Source organism: Anguilla anguilla, chromosome 7, assembly GCF_013347855.1.
Source record: "Anguilla anguilla isolate fAngAng1 chromosome 7, fAngAng1.pri, whole genome shotgun sequence".
Taxonomy (NCBI): domain Eukaryota; kingdom Metazoa; phylum Chordata; class Actinopteri; order Anguilliformes; family Anguillidae; genus Anguilla; species Anguilla anguilla.
In genome coordinates, this window is record NC_049207.1 from 16,707,898 (window position 1) to 16,734,807 (window position 26,910).

General features: G+C 43.9%; 1 protein-coding gene across 3 annotated transcripts in view; it reads right to left on the reverse strand.

Annotated features, from left to right (window-relative positions):
* Window positions 1-26,910, reverse strand: part of LOC118231615 (cadherin EGF LAG seven-pass G-type receptor 1-like) — an 82,446-nt gene that overhangs the window by 34,252 nt on the left and 21,284 nt on the right. For all 3 annotated transcript variants that reach the window (XM_035425612.1, XM_035425613.1, XM_035425611.1), the window contains exons 2-5: window positions 14,492-15,130; window positions 11,524-11,746; window positions 9,515-9,630; window positions 8,124-8,212 (exon numbers count right to left, since the gene is read on the reverse strand). In XM_035425612.1, coding sequence (XP_035281503.1) covers window positions 8,124-8,212; window positions 9,515-9,630; window positions 11,524-11,746; window positions 14,492-15,130 — 1,067 coding nt within the window. The remainder of the gene's footprint in view (window positions 1-8,123; window positions 8,213-9,514; window positions 9,631-11,523; window positions 11,747-14,491; window positions 15,131-26,910) is intronic.

Sequence of the window (26,910 nt, forward strand, 5' to 3'; positions counted from 1 at the left end):
TCTATCAAAAGATCTTTTCTAATGTGAAGAGATGATGCACATCAACACTGCTTTACAGGTCTCTGTGCCCTTCCAGAGCAGACAAAGTGAGGGAGGGAGGGAGGGGGAAGGACCAGGTGTTCTCAGAAGTCATAAATCTCCTCTGCGCTCTACCAGTCACACTGGTCAAGAACACTCACTCGAAACTCACAATTAGTCATGCTACATAAACTGTGTGAAATGTGGAAGTAGGGCTGAAATATCTTTTTGGAGGCGAGAAGATATAGCAGCCTAGAAAGGGAGTGGAATTAACCCTGAAGTGTCTGAAAGATTTAGGTGCCACATGTCATGGCGCTGTCAGTACCTCTGCCACCTATGTGCCCGATACCTGGGTACCTGCCTCTAAAACCACAACTGTACCCACTCTACCACTACCTCACCAGGCTGGGTATCTGTAATCGCCTTCCAATATCCTGAGTACTACAATACAATTCATATTGCGGTGATACCGTACTCATCTTCACTGTACAAAAACAAGTGCATAAATACATGTGTGAACTGATGACAAAAACATGTGATGCTCTGTAATGTCACATAAATAACATCAGCCCTACTTTCAAATGGCAAACATTAAAGCAAGACCCACTTAAGAGGGGAGATGCAAGGCTAAACGGCTGTTAGGTTTTGTGCCATCAGCAGCATTCTGGAGGTCGCAACCAGCCAGGCAAAATAAATTTCACCCCAGGAGACATCCCTGACACCAGACTCAGGTGTAAACTCCCCGCTCGACCATCTTAGTCCATAATAGCAATTAACAGCCGGCTAATTTTCTAATCAAGTAAAAAAAAAATTAAAAATCACACGACACCCAACCACCATGATCGTCCATCTGGATTGCAAGCCATTAAAGTCCTGATCAGCAGGGATCAAGTAATAGTGCATGACAAAAGACTCCGGTCCTGCTAAAAAAAATAATTTTCAGTTAAACGAAGCATCTGACAAATTAGAGGGATGAACCTTTGCACCTTTTGTGGGGAGATTAAGCTCTGGCTGACAGGAAACACTTTAATCTAATCCTGCCAATATAAATACGCTCCCAGCGTAAAGATTCCCCCAAAGGATCCAGAAGCCACACGCCACCCCTATACTCTGCTCCCCGAGGTTATTTAGACAAGAGACGGGGCGTTGATGAGGAAGACATGAGATTAGCTGATCGCTGAGTGATTCGCTTGGTGGATGTGGAGTCCACGCAGTGGAAAACTAGCTACATTTCGGTATGCAAAACGTCACGTCTCAAGGACGGAACAGGTGAATACGAATCTAAAACGAGCAAGAGGGGCCCTGGCTATGACGGCGGAGAGTATGTCAGAAGAGGATCTGCGTAGGTCATAGGCCAAAGATCAGGGTTACATGCAAGGGGTGGGTTACATGGAGAATGCCATGCAGTAGATCACATGGCTGTCACACTCTGAGGCCCTGCATGGACGCGAGATGAGAGTATAACAGCATCATGTACTACAGCAATGCACTTCACAAGAACATGGCTATCTGAGGAGTCCCAGAGACCATGCTGTCTGTTCTGATACACTGCAGTGTTTCCTGCAGCAGAGGTACAGTGCCACTGCATAGGCCTTGGTGACATGATGTTTTTGGGTACTGGAGAACATGGAGTCCACCGTACCCTTCGCTTTGCCAGTGGGATTGTGAGATATGAGCCGCTGTCCGTGACAGCTATGACATGACCTAATTGTTTCCATGTCCAAAACCCAATCTTATTATCGTCTTTCTCCCTTTGAAGCATTCGGGCTGCGCTAACCGAACCCGCTACCAACTCGCCCAAGGCCCTGCCCAGGACAGGCCTGTGGAATGAGATGAAGTTCCTGCCAGACATTAATACTCTGATATTAATACTCCATTGTTTCCTTGGCCACCTGACCTCCCTTATTAGAGGAAATATGTGGGGAGGGAAACGTGAAACCAGTCCTGTGTGTAGCCGCCATTTCAACTAGAGTAAGTGGCTGAAACTCAACGCCTGCCAGTGTGTAACAAATGCCTCCATTTCATCTTGTATGCCGCCAGGCTCTTCACAGAGCACCATCATAAGTTGGCATCGTCTCTGGATATACATTTATGTACCTTGTCAACACAAGTCCAGCAAACAAGGGTAGAACCCAAAATGAGAGGAAAAGCCACAGGATTAAGGATCATTCGCCAGCCACTTTGTCTTAAGCTTTACACAATCTTTTTCCACAGTCAGATATTTTATTTTGTATGATAAATTAGCATTTCATTTAGTAAGTCAAGATATGGCTGATGGTGGCATTTTTTGCACTCTTAAAGGACATAATAGCAGAACACTGGATTAAAATTTAAATCCCATAAAAGTATGAACATGTACAAATTAAACCACAAAGCCGCCAAAGAGAATAAAATAACTCATTAGCAGCTTAACAAGATCTCTAGGTGTTGAATGAGGTGTGCTTTGTTAGGGCTGGAGTGAAAACCTACAGGACGGTAGATCTCCAGGAACAGGTTTGGTTACTACAGTGTTTTATTATACATGTTTATATATTTTTTAAACCTGTAAGATTTTCATTGGCTTTTATAGCTAAATTTATTCCTCACGCAAAAATAAACCATTTCAGACAGGGAAAAGTAAAAGTCAATATATGGATGGTGGAGAGAGAGGGGGAGTAGTGGGGAGGGAAGGAGGAAGAGAGGGAGAGTGGGAGGGAAGGTGGTGAAGAGTGGGGGAGCGAGGGAGTGGAGCGGGAAGGCGTTCAAAGCTACATTCAGCTTGATTGCAGTGAAAAGAATTCACACAACTGCTGCGTTATTGTGGCATCAGTACACCGATAACCTTTTAAGGCTGGGTCACGAAAAACCTGCTCAAAGACTCGCAGAAGCAAAACAACCCTGTTTCCTCTAAATTAATCTTCACAGAGAATCCGAGCAAGTGTGTTTAACATCCAGAGCACAAGTTCAGCAACTCTGACACGCACAGACGGGGAAAAGATTGGGGTTTGAGGAAGTGCCCTCAAGGCAGAGACAACACAAGGGGGGCACCCAAGCAGAGCGGGACGGCAGGAAAGAGGGGGCGATTGAGGGGCGTTTGTTGGACCTGAGCGAGGCACATGCATTGTTTCAAATCCGGACTGTAACAGCGCTGACTGTGTCTGGTAGCACTGCGGGGCAGTGCACAACTGGCTATAGCACTGCCCACGGAATGGAGGGTTTCAATCGTCGGGGATGACACCATCTCATCACATATTAGCGACCCCTGCAGGTTGACTGTGAACCTGTGATCCACCTGCTGAGCGGCAGATGAAGTGTCCTCGTCTGACTCATGTCTGTGTGAGCTTGACTAATGAATTGTGGTGTGTTAAGAAGTGGTGGCTGACATCATGTGTTCGGAGACCACATGTTCATCTCCACTCCCAAATTTAGAGTGGAGAGCTGATGAAAACAACTGGCCATACCAAATTTGGGAGAAAAGGAGAACAAGTTAAAAAAAAAGTGTTCATACAACTCTGTGAAATCTAAGCAGTAAGACACAATGGGGTGTAAGCAGATCATGTTGACAGTCACTTTTGCATCTACCAGACAGCACTCTTATTTTTCAATTCATTATTTTTTGGCACATCATTACAGTATTGTACAAAAGGACACAGATACATGGATTACCATTTAAACAGAACACCTGCTCACGTCTGGCCTAAAGCAAAAGGACAGTGTAAGATATTGAATATATGAACTGTGTCACTGAATGTAGATTTTAAAGATAACTGTACATGCCAAAATACTACGTGAATATGATATACTGTAGTAGTCATACTGCTGTTCATTCTGAATGTAATGGATAGCATTGGCATGGTAGCTGAGCAGGAAACTCAAAATACAGTTTTTCTTTGGTATTGTTACCAGTGATAACATTTATTTATTTGGCAACTATGCTATATTAATTGAACATTCTCAGTTTCATTGTACGGATTACAGAAATCATGGTTCCATAATGTTTACCTTCCTTCAAGCATCAGTGGACTGCTTCTGTTTGTACTTTGGATCATCACAGAAAAACATCTGATCAGGCTGCACACACTTTCTCATTGGTTTTTGTTTTGCCCAGTGTCTGTACTTGCTCTCAACTGTGAGAAGAATCTCATCTCAAAATGCAGTTCCCAGTCCTATGGCTCTATAGTACAGCACATAGAGGCCATGTGTAGGGAACAGTTAAAAAGAGACGCCTGGTATACATGCAGAGGTGCCAAATGACCCACTGTGCTGTCAGAATAGCCCGCCAGGGGGTCTGCCATTGTTATATAGTCTCCATAGGGGCTAAATATGAACCAGGGTGGAGAGAGATGACCCGATTTACATCACAATAAGACAGCTGACAGTGTGAGGCAGGGCGTCATTGTGAGGTCATCACATTTCACTCCCTCAAGAAACAGGCAGCCAGAAGTAATTTTGTATCTAAATTAATAGCTAATCATATCTCTACATGCCCTGTATCTCCACTGGCCAAAAATGGGTTCATCATGGTTAAAGTTAGCATGAGCCGTCTGGATGATTGAACAGGAATATAAATCTAAGATGTAAGTAAAGCATTGAGCATACATCATCCTCCCTCCCCAACATACTGTATCTCATAATCCAGAACAACAACCATAGCCCCACATAACCCCCACACAGTCTAATCCTAACCTCACCTTTATTTACTTTTCTCACTAACAGCAGACAACTAGACAGACACATCTTTTCTCCTGCTCTGTTTATGAACCCAACAGCAGGCACTCAACCAGAGCAACTTTTATGTCAGCTTTCATGACTGTCAACGGTTATCAAATAAGTGTATATGCATTCAGATGGCTAACAAGTCCACTTGGCGTTGCTATGATAGATAATGCATGAAGAGGATTTGGTGACTGCATATTTATTACCATCTTGTATTTATTGCATTCGTTATTGCGTTCATTTTATCTCTATCTGAACAATGATGCACTGAGGATAGATACTGACCTATGAACTACGATACTCTATGCTGACATGCTTAGGTGGGTGGCTGCAGCAATTCATAGTCAAGATTAAAAGTCTCTTTTCAGGAGTGACCTGACAAAAACAGCAGCTCCACAGGTAAATAGCTAGAGACAACACGCATGAACACTGTACATTAAACACAAAGTATGCATAAACAGTAGTCAAGATTTAGACCGGGGTGGGCAACTCCGGGCCTGGAAAATTCTGGTAAATTTTAATGCTAATTAAGTAATTGAGGCCAGAAGTTGGCATGAAAACAGGAAATGGCAGTGGCCCTCATTTCTCACCTCTGATTTAGACAATTATAAACTTTCCTGACAAGTCTCTTGATATAGGGTTTTTAATTATTTTAAGGATTAAGAGAGCCTTATTAGAATGACCTTTTTCAGAATATTACATCACCTTGTATTTTTCAATGGATTGGTATGAGAATTTTGCAAAGGATTGGTATGAGGATTAGAAACTTTTTTGGATTAGTAAACTTTTTACAACTTTTCATGAAAGCTGTTAACTCAAACAGCAAGAGGAGACTTAAGGATTTTGATGTTATTGTACGTTTGGAAAATAGAAAATATCATATTTTTTTGTTAAGTCTGGATATTTCATAGTATATTCTCCCACAGAGAGGAATCAGAAAAAGCTCAGTCTTCCATTACAGTATGAAGACACTTGAAGGTTTTTCTAAGGGGTTAAACCAAAACAAACAAACCTATCCATTATTCCACTGACATCTCTCCAGGTTTTAGTCTTTTATGACCACATGACTTCACTTCCTCACACATAAACATCAAAACCTTCACAAGAAAAAAAACACCACGTCCAAAAATATGCTTCCTTTTGTAGACTTCCTATCTTTTAATACAGACCTAAACAACTCGCTGTCCTTGAAAGAGGGTGCAAATTTTTTCCAAAAGTGGAATTCCAAAAATTTCTTTCCTGCCTGTTCCATTGTGATGTCTTCAATAGCACAGGACCCTGAATGAAACCTCTCTCACTTGCTCACCAAAGAGGTGATGAGTGTGTCGGTTTCCATGGTGACCACCACACCCTTCGTCTTCCACGAACTCTGAACCCCACAGTTCCAACCACAAAATCCCCCAAAACTCCCCAAACCACAGAGGGGTGACGTCAGGGCACCTCATCAGGATAAGGCCTGTGACCCTATAACTCAGGGCAGGGGCTCCAAGGGGTGAGCACAACACTTCATCTCTCTTTAAGAACCTTTAATCTTACTGGTGCCTCAACAGGCTATAAAAATTCCACCAGACTCCATGAGAAAGCAGCCAGGAAGGACCCTGGCTCTTACTGGGTGAATGATAAAAGTCTTGTTAACTGCAGCTGATTGTGAAGGAATGTGCAGTCAAGTCCCACTAGTCCAGGGTCCCCAAATCCTTAACCCTCAGACTCAAGAAGTCACTTAGTAGTTTCACCTCACATATGCCTCTCAGTCATGCCTCAACCCACCCCCACCCAAATCCTAATATGCCCCAGGCTAGCTGGCTCAGGTTCAAAGTGGAGAGCGAGGAGCAACAGTGAAACTTGCTTACAACAATCACAGTGCAGACCTGGACACAAACTACAAGGGTCATACATGTCAGCAAACTGTACTGAATCCTGTCACTGCTGGTGCAGTCAGGAGCAACATTCACTGCAGTGTGTCTATAAATGTACTTTTGTAATATTGCAGGTTCAAACACACTTTTTTTGTTTTTTTTCTAGCAAGGTTTGACAGCAAAAGTTCTGTGATACCAAATGCTATCAATAGCAATGCAAGCTTTAGATTACACAAATGTACACAGACTGGAGTAACTCAACAGCTACCTGCAAATTGCATCATTCAATCAAAGACCCTACTCAAAAAATGCCTAAACATAGCTTGCTTTTCATGCAAACCTGCTAGTTAGTTAACACACAGTGCTGTTAAACTGGAAGCCTGAGAATTCTGTGAATGTGTGGTTTTTACACCTGGCTGCTCTCCTCACAGTGGGGAGAGGAACAACCTGCGAGGTCTCACAGCCACCACGCGGCATGTTTGTTTTCAGTTTCCTTTGTTACCGCTAAGTTACAACTGTGAAGTCTGTCAGTGCTTTACTAACAAGCAACCAACAAGTTCAGTCACGAAAAACAAAAGAAAACAAGACATATGAGGAGACTGGTAACATGGAGATTAATCTCACAGTTTTCCATGGCAATAACACAATAAACAGAACAGAACAGACATAAAAGAGAAAAACAGTTCGGCATGTGGTAGCTGGTACGGTGTGGATGATGTAGCTTGTAGACAGAACATTCCATAATCCAATAGCTTAGAAATAGCTCATTGTAGACTTCTCTTATCCAGGGTCACTTCCTACACTGTTCATATTGCCAATTTATACAGCTGTGTGTTCACAGAAATAATTTATGTTAAAAGTTAAGTAAGTTTTCATATCGGAATTCAGAAACAATAGTTCTCGCCTAGTAAACATGCATGATACAAACAGGTAAAGTAATAACCATCAGAAAAAGACTGACAGCGTACAACTTAAAATAAATTATTCTGACATTTTCTTAGCAATCCTTCAAGTATTACTTGGGCATAGCACCTTGCTTGTGGTTTTCAAAGTGGAAATGGTTTGACAACCCTGGTCTGATCTCGCTGCAACACTAGCACTTAAAGTGAGATGACAGATATTGGCCATTGTCACCCTCAGAACAAATTCTCCTAACTCTTCACCACTGGCTATACCATCTTTCTCAAACAATTTCAAGTTAATCTCTGTATATCAGCTGGGACTCAGACACAGACCTCTGTTAAAAAGCAATTATACCTCAACCCCACGCCCAACTATATATAGAAATGTTGGTGAATTTGATTTGACTTGTATGAATAATTTAATTCACGGTGGATTGTTGGTTTCAATTAAGAGAGAATTATGTCAGATCAAAATGGTCAGCTGCCAGGAATGAAGCTGGAATCTCTGCCCATCTCATTCTTCCATTTGCACTGTATGGCTGTCTCACTTTCTCAATGATCATAACCCATTCACACGTTCCTTGTGATGGTTACTGTGGCAATGGGCATGACTGACACGTGGACTCCTCCTCCAGGACCTCTCGCCACTTACCTTGTTGTAGTAATGGAGCTGGACCGAGTGCCACTGCCCATCGCTGACTCCACCAGTGACAAAGGGAGACACCGTGGTTTTGGCCTCTCCTGCAGAACAGAAACAGGAAACAGGAAGCAGGAAAGTGAGTGAGAGATTTATATTTAAATGTTTTGTCATAAAACCTATAAATCCGAGGACGCAAATAAATACAGAAGCCTTTCTGCAGTTTTGATAGGCAACAGTGATGAATGACTCCTCCTTCATAAAAAAAAGAAAAAAAAAGTCACTGCCCTCTTTGACATTGCCTTCTGCTGAAAACATGTTGGTTACACTAATGATAAATGTGATGCACTCAAAAAAAGCTGGCTGGCAAAACAGCAGTGAATCACATTTTGAATCACTCAGGGATTTCTTCATATCAATGGCACTCACTCACATTATCAACAAAGATTTACAGAGGGGTTAGTGAATATTTACTAAAGGCAGGAGCTCCCACACAGGAATTTACCCTACGACTCAGCAAACAGTAAAACAACACTATGGCTCTGTTAACCCCCTCTCTCTCTCCCGCGTCTGTTTGGGAATGGGAGTGACCATTTAACCCCTCTGGGTTCATTATTAAGCCCCCCGTCACTGTGACCCCTCTCCTCACAGACTCTCTTCTCACTCTCGGAGATTGCAATCTCACTATCCCTGCACATAGTACCCGCATTATCTGTCCTCTGATTAAATATTTTATGGTGCTCGGTTTGCGTGCACAAATAAGGCGATAGAGAAAAACAGGCCCTTTGGGCTTGCGGTAGATTTATGAGCCCACTGAAGATGACTGAAACAGCACAACATCCTTGTCTGGTCTGTAATAAAGAGCTTTCACAGAAAGATAGAGGAGAAAAAAGGGTCAAGAAGGGTGTTAGAAGAGTGAAAGGCAGTAAAGTGAGAGAGAGAATGAGAGAAAGAAAGAAAAGGAGAGAGAGTGAGAGATAGAGTTCTGTTTTTAACTGCACTTTGGCCAGCTGCTTCCTCACTAAGGGTCAGCGCCCAGAACACTTAACATCTCATAAGACTCCACTAACGACCCACCCCCACCCACGGCTCATAAACGCGAGGGGTGTGAGTACGTCATGTTCCCCTTTAATACAGTCGCAAGCCACACCCCCACCCCGTCCACCATACGACTGCACAGACTGCTGTAGGGAACAGCAATCACAGCCCCGGCAGTAAATATACAACCTCTCACTGCTTCTCTGTATGCATACTTTTTATTTAGCTGAGGTTAGGTGTTCCTTTCTCAAAGGTATATCGCCTGAGTCCCACCCAGGCTTTGAACCCTATACAAACCTCCTTCCCTCAGTAATACTCTACCTGCCACCCAGTTAGAGCATTATGAGTTGACGTGGTTAGGACCCTACCTGCAGAAAAGGTGAGTTGGATCTGCTCCTCGATGATCTCCAGAGCAATGAAGTCGTGCTTCTCATTAAATCTTCCATTATACAGCAGAAGGGCATTCCTGTCACGAGTGGCAAACCTGCAGGTACCAGGAAATGGTTGTTATATGGCAACCACACAGAGTCGAGCTCAAAGGGTGGGGGTTTGGGTCGATTTTATTGATTAGGACTTTAAAGCAAGACAACTGCATTGCATTCTGGGAGAGGAAACCAGGTCAGCCAGAAGCCGGAAGAACATCGATACTGTCAAGAACAAAGTGAACAAGAAGCAGGGAAGATAGTGGTGTTTGACGACGGAACTGCAAAGAAGCAGAGATGGGACTGGAAACCTGGGAAGACAGAAAGAGATAGAGAGAGATAGAGAGAGACTTAAAAGGAGAAAAAAGGGGCGAAGGACAAAGTGAAAAAATGAAGCAGGAGGGAAAAAAGAGGAGGCAGGATGGACCAGCAGGAAGAGAGAGAAAGGCAGGGCAGACAGTAAAGTTGCGCATCCAGGCTGAGGAAGCAGACACTCAGAGGTCTGAAGCCAGCGGCTGGTCTGAGTTATCCTGTGGTGGGTACAGGGGGACAGAAGCCAGAGAGCAGATGCCATGAGGCTGCCCCGCAGGAAGCCACAGCCAATAAAGCAAAACACTGATAATGCCGCCCAACCACACACCACTTCCTGCCACCACACATCACTTCCTGTTTTCACTTTGCAGCTGGGGGGCTGTGTTAGATGCTTGGAAGGCAGGAATAGCATGGCCTATTTATCTGGAATGAGTGCATATTTTATAAAATACGTAAATATTCACTGTCATTTTTAGTTTTGGATGAGTTTATTTAGATAATAATGGCTGGACTCAAAATGGCTTTTCAGCTGGGAAAATGACAAAATCTCAAAAACAGAGACAAGCCTATTTTACAGCTGAAATAACTGATCGGAGATCAGAGAAGCAAATTATCTAAAATGCGTTTTGACATGTTTGACTGCTAGACAAAGCTGACTGTACACTGTTTATTAGTGCAACCACACATTCCACAAATTACAGTTTATCAGAGGAGCTGCATCCAAGCATGGCTTTTTCCACAGGATCTATTGGGGAAAGGGATATAGTGTAGGTCTGCACCAATCTGAAACTGGCAGGGACAGCCTGGTGCATCAAATCCAATAAAGACCTAGTGAACCATATTGGCCAAATGCGGAAAAGAGTGACCCAGGAGAAGAATGAGACCTGCTGGACTGAGAGCTTTTATGGGGTATGGGGCACAGGGTACAGGGCACAGGGTACAGGCACATCAACGTTCAGGGATATACAGTGGGGTGCAGAATTTGGATAGTGGTGGGCAGGAATTCTAAGCAGGAGAGGGGTACAGAAATCTTGTGAGAGAAAGTGGGTTACAGGGGTACAAAATGGACAGTGGGGTACAGAGAGAGATCAGAACTCAACATAAGACAGACAATGGACTTCTTAGAGCGAGAAAAAGGAGTTCAGAGATACAATGGGGAACAGGGAGAGTGAGATACAGGGTTTCAAAGATACAATAGGATACAAAGAGAGAAAGTGGGGAACAGAGAGACAGTGGGGGAGAGAACTCACATAAGAGAGACAGAAAAAATCTTAGAGTGAGGTACAGAGGTTCAGAGCATGGTTCACAGGCAGAAAGAGAGATATATAAGTAGGAGGCGGTGCGATAATCAAATGAAAGATACAGCATAGCACAGACAGTGAATACTGGGGGACAGAGATACAGTCGAGTACAGATAAAGATATAAGGGGTATAGACAGAGTGCAATACAGAGGTTCAGAGCATGGTTAACAGGCAGAAAGAAAGATATACAAGTATGCAGTGGTGCAGTAATCACATGAAATATGCAGTAGGGTACAGACAGAGTGAGATACAGGGGTATGGGATAACAGTCAGGCAGAGACAGACAGAGTGAGACACAGTGGGGCAGAGCCAGACTGAGGACACAGTGGCACAGTACTCACATAAAAGACACAGTGAAGTGGAACCTCTGCCTCAGCCCCCTGAAGGTGACGAAGGACTGCCCGGGGAAGCTGCGGGTGGTCATCTCGCAGTAGGGCGTCTCGTACTCTCCGGCCGGACACTGGCATATGAACCCCCCCACCAGCAGGTCCACGCACTTCCCCCCGTTCTTACACACGCCGGGCTGACAACGTCCAGAGCGGGCGTTGACCTCACAGTGCTCACCTGGAGAGAGAGAGAGAGAGAGAGACCACAAGCGGGTCAGTCACCCACATGCTGCCCACCACCCTGAATCGGTCCTACAGCTTTGCACCTCCCTATATTACTGAGCTAGCAGGTCATTTCTCTGTTACTTCATTTAAGGTAAATGTCAGACATAAAATATAGAGAGCTCAATCAGAACAGGCCCCATTATTTTTCAACAGAAGAATTCCAGATCATACAGATTCAATGTGTGATTCGGTCAATCTGTTTTCATCATAGAAAATAGGAGCTTGTCTTTTACATTCACTAGATGCTGTAATTCACACCACGTAAATGACCCATATCAGTTTTTTAGTTGTTTTTTTAATTACCAGCAAAATACTGTGCCATAAAAAGTCTTGGCTCATATTTAACATAAATTATATAATCAAAACATGTTGTGCTGATTTATAAAAATCTTTGTCTTTGTTTGTGTTCCTGTCTATGGAATAGGATCATCTTGAGATTTAAAAAAATTCTCTTGAGAATCCTAAAATTTGACATCAAGTTCACCATGGACACAACAAAAAGGTTTAATTACAATCCCTCCTCTGCATGCACATCAAAACAGGCCAATCCCCTCTCTAAACAGATCTAGTCTGACGGTCTTCTCTTGCCCTCGTGCCTGTCAAAACAAACCATATCGAGGCCGCCCAGTTCCCGCCCCTAGCTGACCCCTGTCCCCTGGGAGAAATCAGACGGCTTTGAGCACAATGCCGAGAAGACAATGGTCCCGCTCGCAGTCGCTCAAGGCGGCCATGGTGGTCCCTAAATACCCGCCATGGTCCACTGCCCTGGTACTGTCTCCTCCATTTGTTACAGCTAATGCTGAATTCAAATGTCAATGCAGTTCCAATTTATGCTATAATTAGCATTGATTTACTCACAATATCCAGCCATGAATTCAAAACACAAACAGACTTAGATCAATCCCAGAATTCCTTGGGACTTGAATTGCTTAATTGAGAATTTTGTTGTGTTGGACAGGCTCCAATCAGAAAAGAGGATCTACTGTATGCCAAACAAGCCACAGCTCTTCTGGCATATCTGAATGTTTGGCCACAATGTGAAGAATGTGCTCCAAAACAGCCCTCCCCAGACACCACACAGGCTAGGAAATGAATAATTACCCAAATGTCGAGGACACCGTGCTGCCCCAGCCGAAACGCTTTTTGCCCCCCCGTTTAAAATTTTTTCAGACTTTAATTAAAGATTTACAACTGCAAAACTGAAGGGACAGGGCAGCTCCCAGCACCAATGGGAATATGTGTGTTTGTTTTCACTGTGCAGTCTTTTTAATCAATGGCCAGCCTAGCAGTTAATGTTTAACAGCCATGTTATTCAAATCATAACTCAGAGCTGCACCCCATTCTGTCCATGTTAAATGCCTGCTATGCCATTGCAGGGACATTACAGACAGTTTTTTTTTAGTCAGGGTCATTTGCATTTTAGACAGCAGTAAACATGTGTTTGGTGAACAGCAAACATTTGTAGAGATGAATATAACCTCTGAAGCATATTTCTGAGTTTTTTGTTCCTCAAAGTGCTCTTTTGAGGAAATGTCTTCATATTTCACTGTACTTCAGTCATTTCAGTCATTTCTGCAAACAGAATACCTGGAGATAGCAGTATCTGTCAGACCATCAGAAACCAGACTCCTGTTTCCTAGCAAATATGGAGCAAACTGAGACCGTGCCATAATCTAACAGAGTGGAACAAGGCTAGGTCTTAAGGTCTCCAAGGCACCAGTGATCCACCATCTCAGGTAGAGGTCCAGTTGGCAAATGCTTACGTGTCACCCATTAGCCTGACAAGATCTGGACGAAGCGCAACTATGCATGGCAAAACACACAATGCCAGCTCCGAGGCTGGTAATTAGCCCTAAGTCGGCAAAATAATCCCCTTTCTGAGGGAATTAGAGGGATCCATTTTCGTCTAATGTGAGAAACCAAAGGAGGACACAGTCGAACCCGCTGTCATCGCCCCCCATAATGACCGAAAAACTACCTGGAGTTGAACTGTGACCTTCAAAGGCCAGGGCCCCCATTCCGGGCTGGGGTCATTATCGCGTAATTGCCCTAGTGGAGGAAGCAGAGAGGCAGACCGGAGGACTCTACCAGTGGAATTAGGGCCCATCGCAGGGAATGGAGGCTCCGAGAGAGCAGATGAAAGATCCTGATGGTGGTTTATCCTATCAGTACACCTGCTGTCCACAGGACAGTGAAACCCAAGACTTCCTGTAGCCCTCGTCTAAGAAAAATCCACATCCCATGATGCATCGGGAGACTAAATTAATTGCAACACCCGGTCCTTCCAGCCGTGCCACATTCTTCCTCCAGAGAGAAAGTCAGCGCTTTGTAAACAAACACCATGTTCTTCCCATTCAGTTCAGAGGTGACCTGTCACTGCTCATCATTATGTTCACCAGAAAACGTATCTTCACAGCAGATAAAAATGCCAATTATGTATGTCACAAATGTTATCCATTCATACAGCTAGGTTTACCTAGACTTGTAGCCTTGTGGTTCCAAGATCACTATCAGCATTGCTGTAGGTGTGGCCTATCACTTAGTAAACCAGAGTGAGGAAGAAAGAGACAGGCAGCAAGTGAGTGAATGCGTGTAGGAGTGCGTAAAAAAGCAAGCGAGCGAATGTCGGAGTGAATGAGAGAGTGAATAAATGAAAGAGCGAGTGAACACGCGAGCGCACGAGCGAGCCCGAACTCACCGGTGAAGTCCTCCAGGCACTCGCAGGTGTAGCCCCCCTCCCGGCTGCGGCACCTCCCGTTGTTGCGGCAGGGCCCGGAGTAGCACAGGTCGATCTCCGTCTCGCAGTAGTCCCCGGTGAAGCCCGGCGGGCATCGGCAGCGAAGGCCGTTGATGGGGTGGATGGGCCGGAAGAGGACGGTGTCGGAGGTGATGAAGGGCGCCGAGCTGTCGAACTTGAGCACGGAGACGCACTTCATGTAGTTCTCGCAGGGCTCGCGCAGGCAGATGTTGTCGTCGAAGGGCAGCACGCGCTGGGTGGAGATGAGCGTCAGGAGCGTGCGGTTCAGGTAGATCTGCTCCTGCAGCTCCTCGGACGGCACGTAGCGCCCGTGCGGCGCGCCGGGCAGCTTCGCCGAGAAGGTGACGTTGAGGATGCTGCCGTGGACGTCCGTGTCGTTCTGGATGTTGAAGACGAAGATGCCGGCGCGGTTGGTGGAGAGGACGGCGGCCACGCCCTCCACGAACAGGGAGAGCAGCGGCGAGAGGAAGCGCTCCTGGGACATGTTCTCCAGGCGCACCGTGATGCTGTTGGTCAGCATGTCGTCCGTGATGATGGTGACGCGCAGGGTGCAGAGGGCCGAGACCTGGTGGATTCCATCTGTAACCAGGGAGACGCAGCCATTAACAACCATCCACGGAACGGCTTCCATGGACCATTGGAGAAGATAAAATTAGCCCCATTCATCTTAAAACCCAGCAGGCCGCCGTCACTATTACTGACCGCCAGAGGCATACAAAAACTATTCCAGTCATATGTTACCACAGCTGTCACAATATCTACACACGCCAGCCGACATAGTCATAAATTAAACTCACTCCATTAAAGAGTCCATAATCACAGCATCTCCAGACTGAAGCATGCGATAAAACAACCCGCATTTTTAAGACGTACACGGTCAAGCCCCTGCATGTTCACACCGGAACAAATTTACTGCATGCACCGGTATCTATCGCAATATATACAGGTCAGCAGAAACTATCAGTATATTCATCATATGGCTTATGCACTGACTAGAACTGAGACAAGCTCCAACAAGCCAACTTACTACAGACAGACTCAGTGAACCAACAGGCCGACAGGTGTTAACAACAGCTCCAGAACCCAACAAACGAATTACAAGCAAGCGCAAAGCACAGCAGTTCTGAATGTAGGTGACAGACACTTCAAGAGGCTCAGCTTTTGCCAAACTGAATAAGGAAAGTCAAAGCATACTCCACCCTCTGTGCCCCTTCCTTTAAGCGGGATCAGAGATGGTGTCAATCTAAGTCTGCGTACGTGTTCATTTCCTTCTCTGAATACAATAAGCTCGCCAAATCAGACCAGCATCTGGGACGTGATCCGTGCGCCGATAATGAGGCCCTGGAGCAGAGAGGTTTCCTGCCGACGCGAGAACGTTCGGCGGCTCGTCCACCTTTTAAACGGCCATTTCCTGACAAATACTGTGCCGCTCCAAGAGTGTAAATCCTGACCGTGTTGATTTGACTCTCCGCCAGGATTTTTTTTTTCTCCATAGATGCTTCAAAGCGTGATTTGTTTTAGGATGCATGGTTTTGGCAGCGCGTTACATTGTGGCTGCTATCCCTGGTGCCTCAAGGCCTAACTTCATTCCACCTGAGCTCCGCATGACCTAACCAAGGAAATGAGATGTTTCCCAGAAAGCAATTTCACGCCTGTCTTTGTGCTGAAGAGCAGCAGACACAATAAGTGCCTTGAACAGCACATTTCTGTGTCTCCTCTGGTATGTTTATCTACTCTAGGCTTTACATTATCTAATACTTCTGGAATCTGATCAGAGAGAGAACACTCACAGAAATTAAATATGCCACAATATATTGTACATACTGGGACTTTTTGGAAAATATAATGTTAAATAAATTTTACAGAAGGACACGGTTGCAAGCTAATCTGATCTTGATATATACAGTATATTTTATTTAAATAAATACATGGCGTCATATTCCACATTTTAATAAGGGAAGGAGGCCATAAGACTCCACTGCCCAATCCCACCTAGTCTAGACACCTGGTATCTGCAGGTTTGCATCATGAGTGGGGCACAGCATGTTTGCTTGTTGAGTGGGGATGGTACTGTATGTAACCTGAACTTCACCAGTACACTAAGCAGCCGGGTAAATGGAATTTGTTATGTGTGAGTTATGCAAGTCTCCTTGGACAAAAGGCATGCGCTAAGCCAACATATAAGATTGGGGTTATAATGAAGAAGCCAGTGCCATGCTTCAGAGGCCCCAGTGCTGACGTTATTAGTACGAGTGACCCCGCACAGTCCTGGTGGGGCTTTCATGCCAAGGATGACTGGGGGGTCTACCGGACAGTTGGGCTAGCAGGGCAGTGAGGGGGGGCGCGGTGGTTTGACCCGCTAGCTCCTAATCTGCCGGGAGGATCCGAAACCCCCAAATCAGTTCACGGCTGCACAGATGCGGCACTTCATAATTACTGAACAGGACAGGGCGAGGGCTGGCGTTTCCTCTCTGTTTCAGCATCCCCCTACACAGCGTCAAACCCGGCCGGACGCACAGCTGCAGACACAAGATCCCCTCACATACTCTGGGTCACAGAAATCGCACATACCATACAGGGCTCCACGATGAGCTGGCAGTCTGACCTGCCTGAGATCACAGCTGAGAAGAAAACGTCTGAAAAAACACAGTCTGTGGTCTCACCCTCTACATTATATTTTAACTCAACAGAATACCACAATAACCAACAGTGATCCCTTTACACTACTTCGGTGTTCTATAGAAAGGTTTAGAACTGTTCCCTCCCAACCAGGTTTTTAATACACTCTGTAACAGCATAGACAAGGGCTGTTATTGATGGCTTCTACATTTTTTACACCGATTGATATTATATTGTGTAGGCATGTTGTAACCTGTCCATCAACTGAGGCTGTCAATGGGTTTTTCTGCATGTGTGTTTCTTTTGTACTGTCTGTGGTTTTCATTGTTGACATTGGCATTTTTACATAGGAGATTTTATATTTATAGGCACTCAGTAAACTGTCCGGTGGTTTTATGGTATTGTGTTCATGTGTTTTGTGCTGTCATACTCCATGCTCCTTATGTGATGTATGGTTGCATTTATTATTTGCTGCAGATTACCATATTTCGCCCCAGGGATAAATAAATTATCTAACCCTCTATCTCTATCGCACATCTAGACCAGCTACTGGGTATATTAAAAATGCATTCCTATTTTATTCAAAACATTTTCCATTTCTATTGCATCCAACCATGTTCTTTTATATCTTTAACAATGCACTGAAAGGTAGTGCAAGCAGAATTTCTGATATACATGTTTTCCAACTGATAACAATACTGCAGTTGCTTGCCATCACTGAAATGCTATAATTTCAAATAAGTTAGTATGACTTTCATTGTCTACTTTCACCACATCAACAAACAGACAGCAGGGTAACGGGCACCCTCTCCAACCTCCTCCATCCTTTCCAATCACCTCAAACCCAAACATGTTCCAACAATCTCCACCCGCCCTTGACTTTACTCATCCTTCTCAGAACACCTCCCTACGTCATCCAGCTTCCTCTAAACACCTTCATCCTTCTTAATCCTCCTTAAGCCTGCTTCAGCCACCATCCCTGCCAGCTTCTCCACCTCCACTCTCCTCCTCTCACTCAGCAAGTAAACTGACCTGGTGCTTAATTCACCTCTGGTAGACATTAAGATGTTTACATGAACATACACACTACTGAAAAATCAAAAAGAATTTGCCACTGTCAACAGTAACTACATCATCAGGTTGCTTGAGAAAATATTCCTTGGAACTCCGACTAAGAAAACTTGGATGAATGAACAGCTTTTGAGTGCTCCACAGGGCTAACAGACGTGTGGGAGCTATCAGCACTGTTCCCAGCTCTCAGGCCCAGGAGAGTGCACAGCAGTGCACCAAAATGGCTGAATTTCACAGCCCCCCGTCCCCACCTGTTCATCAAACTCAACCTCCACTCAACGGCGGCGATTTGCCATCTGCAAACAACAGTCTGACTCCTATCACCGTCTGTGGAGGGTCCTTGTGACTAGTCCTGAGTGCTGTGCAGCTGACAGCTCCACAAATAAGGCAGGAGTTCATCACTTCACTGGCATACGAGGTCAGTGCTACAACAATGCTTTAGTCTGGGGACAGAAAGCCTAAAACAGACACTTCTGTAGGCCCCCTTTGTTTTCCCTCTTCAGTGACATTCCAGCCCAAGTGCTGTGGCGCTATATTTAGGCGCCTGCTGGTTATTTTGAGGTCAGCAGCTGACCAGTAAAACAAACAAATTGTGGTCGGGCTGAACATGCACATTACTATTGGCTGTCATGTTATGGGAAAAACGCACCGCAGCTCAGTGCATATTGTGACCACAATGATTCAGAAGGGACCACAACAAGACCACACTGGAGAAATGGCACCTAATAATTCACTGGACCACATGGATCACAAAGGGTAAAAAGTATGCTGCTACTACTACTACTACTGCTTCTATTAACGACAACAACAACAAACATTAGGCAGAAATCATAAACTGAACTGAACAAACTAGGTTCAAATTATTAAAACTGCTTAACAATGTGTCACACCAATTTGAGAAAGCATCAGGATGATCAGATGTCACCACAATATAAATCCTACATCATAAAGCACATTAAGGACAATAAAATGTCTATTAAACACATTATAGGAAGTCTGGACAGCAAACACTAGCCTACGACACAGGTTTCCAGCTCAAGTATATTTGTCAGGAATTGGTGCAGTTTAGGACTGTATGTTTGCCATGCTGCACTATGGGATTGATGAGATTGGCTTGTAACCAGGACTGGAGCCCCAAAATGCTGAATGTTACACCTGGCCTAGATGTGAATAAATTCAACAGTCATTCACAGCTGTTTGGACAGGTGACTGACAGGACCACCCTGGCCCACCTGCCCCTGATCCCAGTGACAGTGTGACACCCCAGCCCCCCCGCCCAGCAACTTGTCATTCCATTCATGCCCCCTGCAGCTGCATCCCACCTCACCAGCCTCCAGAAAGGCTCATGATGTACAGGGTGGTCAGAGACAGTCACTCTCATGGGGGCCACAGGTTCTCCTCGTAAATCTGCCATATCATCACTGTACCCCCCTCAATCGGTGCAGGAAAAAGGGCACACACCTCCTTATTTATAATGGTTTACTGATTAGCCCCCATCCAGTCTTTCTCTACCCAAATAAGTATAGCAAAACTCAGTAACCCATACCACTGGCTAGCAAGAATCCAGGAAAGCTTCATCAGTCTTATCTGAACTACTCTTTTGTGCCGTCACTGTCAGCAAAAACAAACAGTTTTTGTGTGATTTTGAGTGGGACAGGGTGCAAATACAGTTTTAATACAGCAAAAGCTTGGGGGGGGACGGGGGACGACGACACGTGCCCCTCCTAAATCTGTTACAGAGCAGGGAATGACCCAAACTGCTGTCACAATCACCTCTCCTTCCAATAATAACATTGCTTAGTTTGTTTAGTTTTTTTATCCCTTTTCCAAAGGTTTGCGCTAATATAATGTCTATTTCATTTGATTCAGCTAAAAGGGTATATTGTTAAAAATGTATTATCCCATTTTTTGTTAAAAAGGGAAATTTGTCTTTGTGTTCATCAGCAGTGAAAACCCCTAAAATGTATTTTTTCAGCATAGAATTTGATGACTTTTCCTGGAGTGACCCTACCATTAAAAAAGGCAAAGCATTGTTCTTTCTTATATTTTCATAAAAGCGGGACACCATCAGCGTACAAAGATTGTCTTATGAGTTAGAGTTATAAACTCAGAAATCATAGTCAAAGCTAAGTGCCGCACATTTAAAATCTATCTGCGTGTTTTGTAGTAAAACAGGTGGTGTAGATGAAATTGTGAAGTCGGAAAACAGTTTTTCACTGATTTACTGATGAGTGACAGGTTGTTTCAAGGTTGTTGACAATACTAAAAAAAACTTAAATTACATGTGTTATTCTTGAAGACAAAATAACAATAAAGATGAAACAGAAAATCACCTAATGCTTATATCCTTGAATACAAAAAACAGCCATATAAGAGTCCTGACATTTCCCATGCATATAGTTTACAGCCACCACACAATCATGATTGTCCTTTTTTAGTATTGAGTAGAACACATAAAACAACCAGAAAAGTAAATCTGGCGGTGATGATTACAGCTATGAGGACACTGAGCCAATGCATCCCTCTCTTTCAAACCAACAATTCAAATATTTGAATCTCAACAAAGACTCAAATTCCAGCCAATGAGATCACAGAGACACAGATGGACACACCCTCCCCTTTCCTGGAAGAATGCACCTGCAAGCTCTGCCCACTCCTTGGGTGTTTGAGTTGCGGCTCCTCTATCTCACAAACCGTGAGTATCTTTATCTCTACAGGCAAAGGGCTTCTCAAGTTCCCTGACTATTTTAGAAACTCAGGACCATATGTGATAGTTTATGAATACAAATGAATGAATACAAATAATTTGATTTATTTTTATTTTTTTGCCAATGCCCTTACTCATGGTGACTGGCATGGAATTACAAATTACAAACAGAAAAACACAAACAACAAATAAGCAAAACAATTCCTAGAACCCAGCAGCCTACAAGGCAACCTAACAATAAAATTCAAGCAGAAATCCCTGATAACAACTCTTAACATATGGTTCTTATTTATTTGACCAATAATAACTATTTATCAGCTGTCTGTACAAACAAAAATATGTGAGTCAAGTGGACTCTCGGTCAGACAGACATGTTATTCCTAAGTGTATATGCTATTCCCTTGTCTTCCCAAAAATTCTGGGATAAATTACACAACAACGACCATGACATTAAAACAGTCTAAAATTCTAAAAATACAATTTTTTCCCCTCTGCTGAATAATACTAACAATTCCATTTGTTGAAATATTATCTGCACGAGCCGATACCCTTAAGAGCAATTGTACTTCTGATATTTTCCATAAACGCTGCATTAAAATAACATTTTGACAGGCTAATTCTCAGTAATAACTCATAAGTGGTTTTGAACTGCATCCAATAAGATAGAGCGCCTCTCTCACGCAGAGCGTCAGCAGCAGACACAGATCACATATCAGTGACCGACAGACACACTCTGAACATCCTGTATGACATGGTACGGAAAATAATTTCGTAACTTCGCCGATAATGAGATTTCTTTTTTTTTGTGGAAAGACAGACAAGAAGAAACTGTACAATAGAATGAGGCCATGGAAATACAAAATGTATAAGTGAACATTTTTCTAATGGTAGTGGTTACATAAATCATCGTGGAGGTTTATAAAAGAAAAAAATTACCAGGATGATTTGCAATACAAATTGTTAATCAAAAACTAAGATCATGGTTCCACAGGACACATGGTTGAGAGTTCTAGAACATCTATATCTGTTACACTGACACACAGTAAGTGCCAATATAACATTACAACTACAACACTGCCACAAAAGATTAGGAAGTTCATCTGGATAAATCAAATGCACACCCAATTTTATGGGAAACTGAATATTAAAGGCCCTTTAAAGAAAAGCATACTACTTATCACTAAAATAGTAATTACTTGATTTGAGCGAGTTAATATGTGTGTGGGGCAGGGTTGCTGCAGTTGAACTGCACTGAAGTTTAGCAGTCCCAGAGCCATTTCAAAGGACTCCGCCGAACCACAATGCACCACAATCTCCAAAATGGAGAACACTTGGAACAGAGGTGAATCTTCCCAAGAGCGGTCTGCCTGCCAAAATTGCTCGAAGGGTGCAGCGACAACTCATCAAGGAAGTCACAAAAGAACCCAGAAGAACATCCAAAGAACCGCAGGCCACTCTAGTCTCAACTAAGGTCAGTGTTCATGACTCCACAATAAGAGAAAGAAACACACACACAAGCTTTGATTTTGGGTGAAATTACAAGAAAGCAATTTCATCAGAGGAGAAGCTCCAACCAAGCACTTAGTGACGTCAATGGAATTAAGTCTTGTGACATCACAAGCACATGCAATGCACATACAGCACAGAATAATCAGATTTTTGCTGTTTTTCTTTCTCACTCACATATACTTTCCCTACTCTGAAAAATGGCCTATGACAGGCTTTACAATGTATCTGGAATCACTTAGTTTAAGCTGAACTCATCTCCTGGACATCTTTATCCTCAACATCCACGTCCATCTCTGGCCTCAGATCAAAGCAAACGCCAGCCGCACAGGATAACTAATCCATCCAAGATAAAGAGACTACAGCTGAATCCAGAACTGCTGTTGAATCCACCAGGAATGTCCTAATCATAAAGCATGGGAGAGACAGATGGAGAAAGCAAGAGAGGGGAAAAAGAAGGAAACAAACAGACAGAGGGAGGATGGAGTGACAGAAAGGGAGTAAAACATGTTAAAAGATAGAGTGAGGGAGGTAGAAAGAGATGGACAGATTGATGGATCTGACTGCTGTCCCCAAACCCACCCCATCATTTTTACGACAGTTAAAACTGGCACATTTAAGCCTGGCAATACAGACCTCTTACAGATCTCTCATACTGATAAAATATTGAATACCAGTTTCTTATGGTAAATATGTAATAATGCTGAAAGAGTTAACATGAAGGAATGATAATATATATCCTAAAAGTTTTCCATTCATATCATAGAACTGAACCCAGGCTGGCTTGTATTGTGAAGGTTGCACCAAGGAGCTAACCAGGAGTTCCAATTCAATTTTTGTCCAGCTGACAAAAGGTCAGCTCAGCCCACTAAAGATTACATGGAAGAACACAATGCAGGCAGAACTGGTGATAGAACCTGGTGATCTGGGGAGTTGATCCACAGTTCTGGAATGCAGACGTGGTTTCTTTTGGCATTTTGTCTTTGTTTCGTCAATGCCAAGGTTAGCACTCAGTGTAACCCCAGATGCAATAGCTTTGTTTGTGCCTTTACACACAAGTATTACTGGCAAAGGACACCTGGCACCCAGAAGTGTCCTTTCTACTTAGAGCAGATTTTAACTCATCTGGCATTATCTGTATTAGTGAGGGCAAAAAAACAACGTTCCAATACAGAACAAGACCAAATGGATGTCAAAACCTCATAACTGGCTTGTAACCAGGATGGTAGAATCCTTTTCACAGGGTCACTACAATTTGAAACCGCCAGTATTGACAGTCCTTGGGTCTGACAGGGGGAGGGTTTCTGGTTAAAGACATGAGGAGTGTGTCCGACAGGCTGTAGCGTTTCACACTTATCTGTTATCAGACTCCTCAAACCAGCAGGTCCCTGGGGGCCCCCAGAAGCTCCGAAATTAGCTAAAAACAGTAACCCGAAGCCACTGCGACATTGGCCACGCTCCTCACCGTGTCCTCCAATGCAATTACGACACAATAAACTCAATTACATTCCTCTCCGCATCCAATAGTCTCTTTGCAATAAGAAAAGCTGCCAACAACAATACCTAAATGCTCCAGTCCCCTTTCAGCATCAAAAAAAGAAAAGGGCCACTGTCAGAAAGAGAGAGAGTAGTGAATAGTGACAGCTGTCGGGCCTAACAGTCGGATTGCTTTAAGACAGTCTGTGGCTATTCCAGCCTGCTTCAGCCCATTGTTTCCTAGCTGTGAAGTGGCCATGTTCAGCAAATTAGCTAAAACTGAACAGGCGACATCACATTGCATAGCCAAGATCTGGCCATCAAGTTGTTCCTACAGAGGGTTTAAATGATGGGGGCAGAACCTAGATTTTCATGGTCTAATGAACTGAATTAATTGATTAAAAACCAACAAAAAACAAAAAGGCAGTGTCGTGTTGATTGTTTATTAAATTAGCTGAAGCAGAGTGTCATGAGACGTTTAACTCGCTGAAGGTTGTGGCCTTGTTAAACTGGCACGGCCTCCCCTGATCAATACACGCAACTAGCCACACCGTCTCTAAACCGTCAAAAAGCTATGCAACCATGGATTCCAACGCAGCATTCCACACAAAACACGCTCGTCTGTGAAGCAGCGGGAACCAAGGACACGTTCGTAATCGATTTTCACTGCTGAAATTCAGTTAACAGTTAAGCCCTGCACTGAACTCTCAGCTCTCGCGGTCCAACCTAATCGAGTTACGGGTCTTTACCGCAGCCTCCATCATTGCGTTAGCCAAAGGTCGGCATGTCCAAGTGCTCCCTGCTGCCGACATCCCTTCCCTTCAGTATCTAAGAGAGGCTGTGAGATGAGTTTTTGGGGGGGGGGTCAAGGCAGGAGGAGTGGGGTCAAAAGCAGCTCGGAGGGCCACTCAACCTCATAGTACACCCATCTGCCACCAAGGCAAGACACGTCTTTAAGGCCAGTACCCACGGCAATGGCGCTGCCAACGGCTGACCTAAATAATCTCCTGTTCCCAAGTTCCTGGCGGGAGGCCAGCGCCTGCCAGCACACAAAGAGTGCGGCGGTGAGTGGGAACAGCTAGCGCGCACCGTACCATTCACCAAACACATCAGCCCAGAGAGGGGAAGAAAGGCGCAAGGAAGCCATTTCCCATGGTCCTGGGGTGAGGGATCAAATTCAGCTCCAGTGACTTTCCAAAGAGGAGAGAGGAGCTACACCACTTGCCTCTGACAAGAAAAACTTATTAAAGGGATTAAAATATCTACATTACCCCGTAGTTTTAGTTGGCAACAACAAGGACGGCTCACGAGTAATACATGGCATTATTTTTAGAAACAAAAAAATAAAAAAAATAAAAAAAATAGTGGGATTCAAAGAAATACTGTACATCTGCACCTTCTTTCACATAAAGCAAATTAACAGACAGCCTACTCGGTCTGCTATGACTTGCACCAATGAGATGGCACAAAAGTATGCACAGGAGACGAGGGTAAGATCAGGCGATATAATCCTTCACAGCCCTGGGCGACAAACTCAGACGAGGACACAACAACAGTAGCTTACAAAAGCCGAGAAAGTGCCCAATCTAATCCAAATAATGATGAAAGAATGTAAACAGGAATGCATACTCACTTGCGCCTATCAAAACAATTCCTATACTGTCAAGGTGGGGCAAGCAGTACTTCCTCCACCTGGAGCACATCCTTAACACTGACTTTCAGACTGCTGAACGGATAGACTTCGAACCAAGACAGTGTTGCTGAGATTAAGATCAAGCCCTCAAACACTCAAAGCATACACAGGACACAGCTCACAACTCAAAGTTATGATAAATTCTACAACATTTGTTTAAGACTGTCTGTCCATCCCATGTCAAATATGACAATGAGAAGGGCTAGGTTTAATGGTCTGGGTAGAATCTGTTCTGCATAAAGTAATGCATATATTGGGATTACTGAACTTACTCCACAAAGAACTCGACAACATTCACAAAGCATAAGCCTTGCTGTAAGTGCTTTAAATACCACTACTACTGCTACTACTGCGTCTATTTGTTCACCACTTTTCATACAATCCAAGCCAACAAGCATTACAAGTTGGCACAAAGAAAACACAGTTACAGTATAATCAGAACATAATGATAAAATAATAAGACATAAAACAAAGTAATAAAACAGTTCAAAATAAAAAAGATAAGCACAGCAATAAAAGCTTATCTGCACAATAATAAAAAGAATAAAAGGCTAAAAGCCAAGGTAAAAAATGTGCTTTAAGACTATTTGTATACAGTTTTATATTCTTTGATGTCTCTGGCTGATGTATTCTATTAACTTTGAAGCAAAAAAAAAAAACTGGGAAAAATAAAAAGCTGTCACCGGATGATTAAAGAATTCAGCTGCCCATGTATTCTGATAGCGTACTCAGGTGTACAAATGAATGCATGTAAATGAGAATCAAACCTGCAACCTTCATGAGACAAGCCCAGCTCCTTGGCCACTATGCTCTATTAAAGGACAGCATATTATCCTGACAGTGCTAGAATGCGTGGGCATATTACCATGCATTGACCAACATATTCTCTCTGGCGAGGCAGTGCAGAACAATCTGGTTGGACAGGACTATATAAAAGATCCCACCAGTCCGTAATTTACCAGTTGTTAAATTTACCCTGTTTCATTACTTACTCTGTCAAATCTTTCTTAATAACTCATGACTTTCGCAGGCTCACATTCGTGACATCGGAGTGCCTCTGTCTGTCTAAGTGGGCCGGAGGAATTTTCATAAGAGAGGCATTCCTCCTGCGGGGAACTTCTGTCGGTCGGTGTGTCTGTCTACGGTCCACTTCCCAGCACTGACAGGACCTTGGCTCCCCCAGGCAACAGATGAAGGCATTCCTTTGTTCGCTCTCACTTACAGGGGTGTGGGTCGAGGTAACTGGTGGCAACCAGGTGTCAACGAGAGTGCGCCGGCACTGCTGGC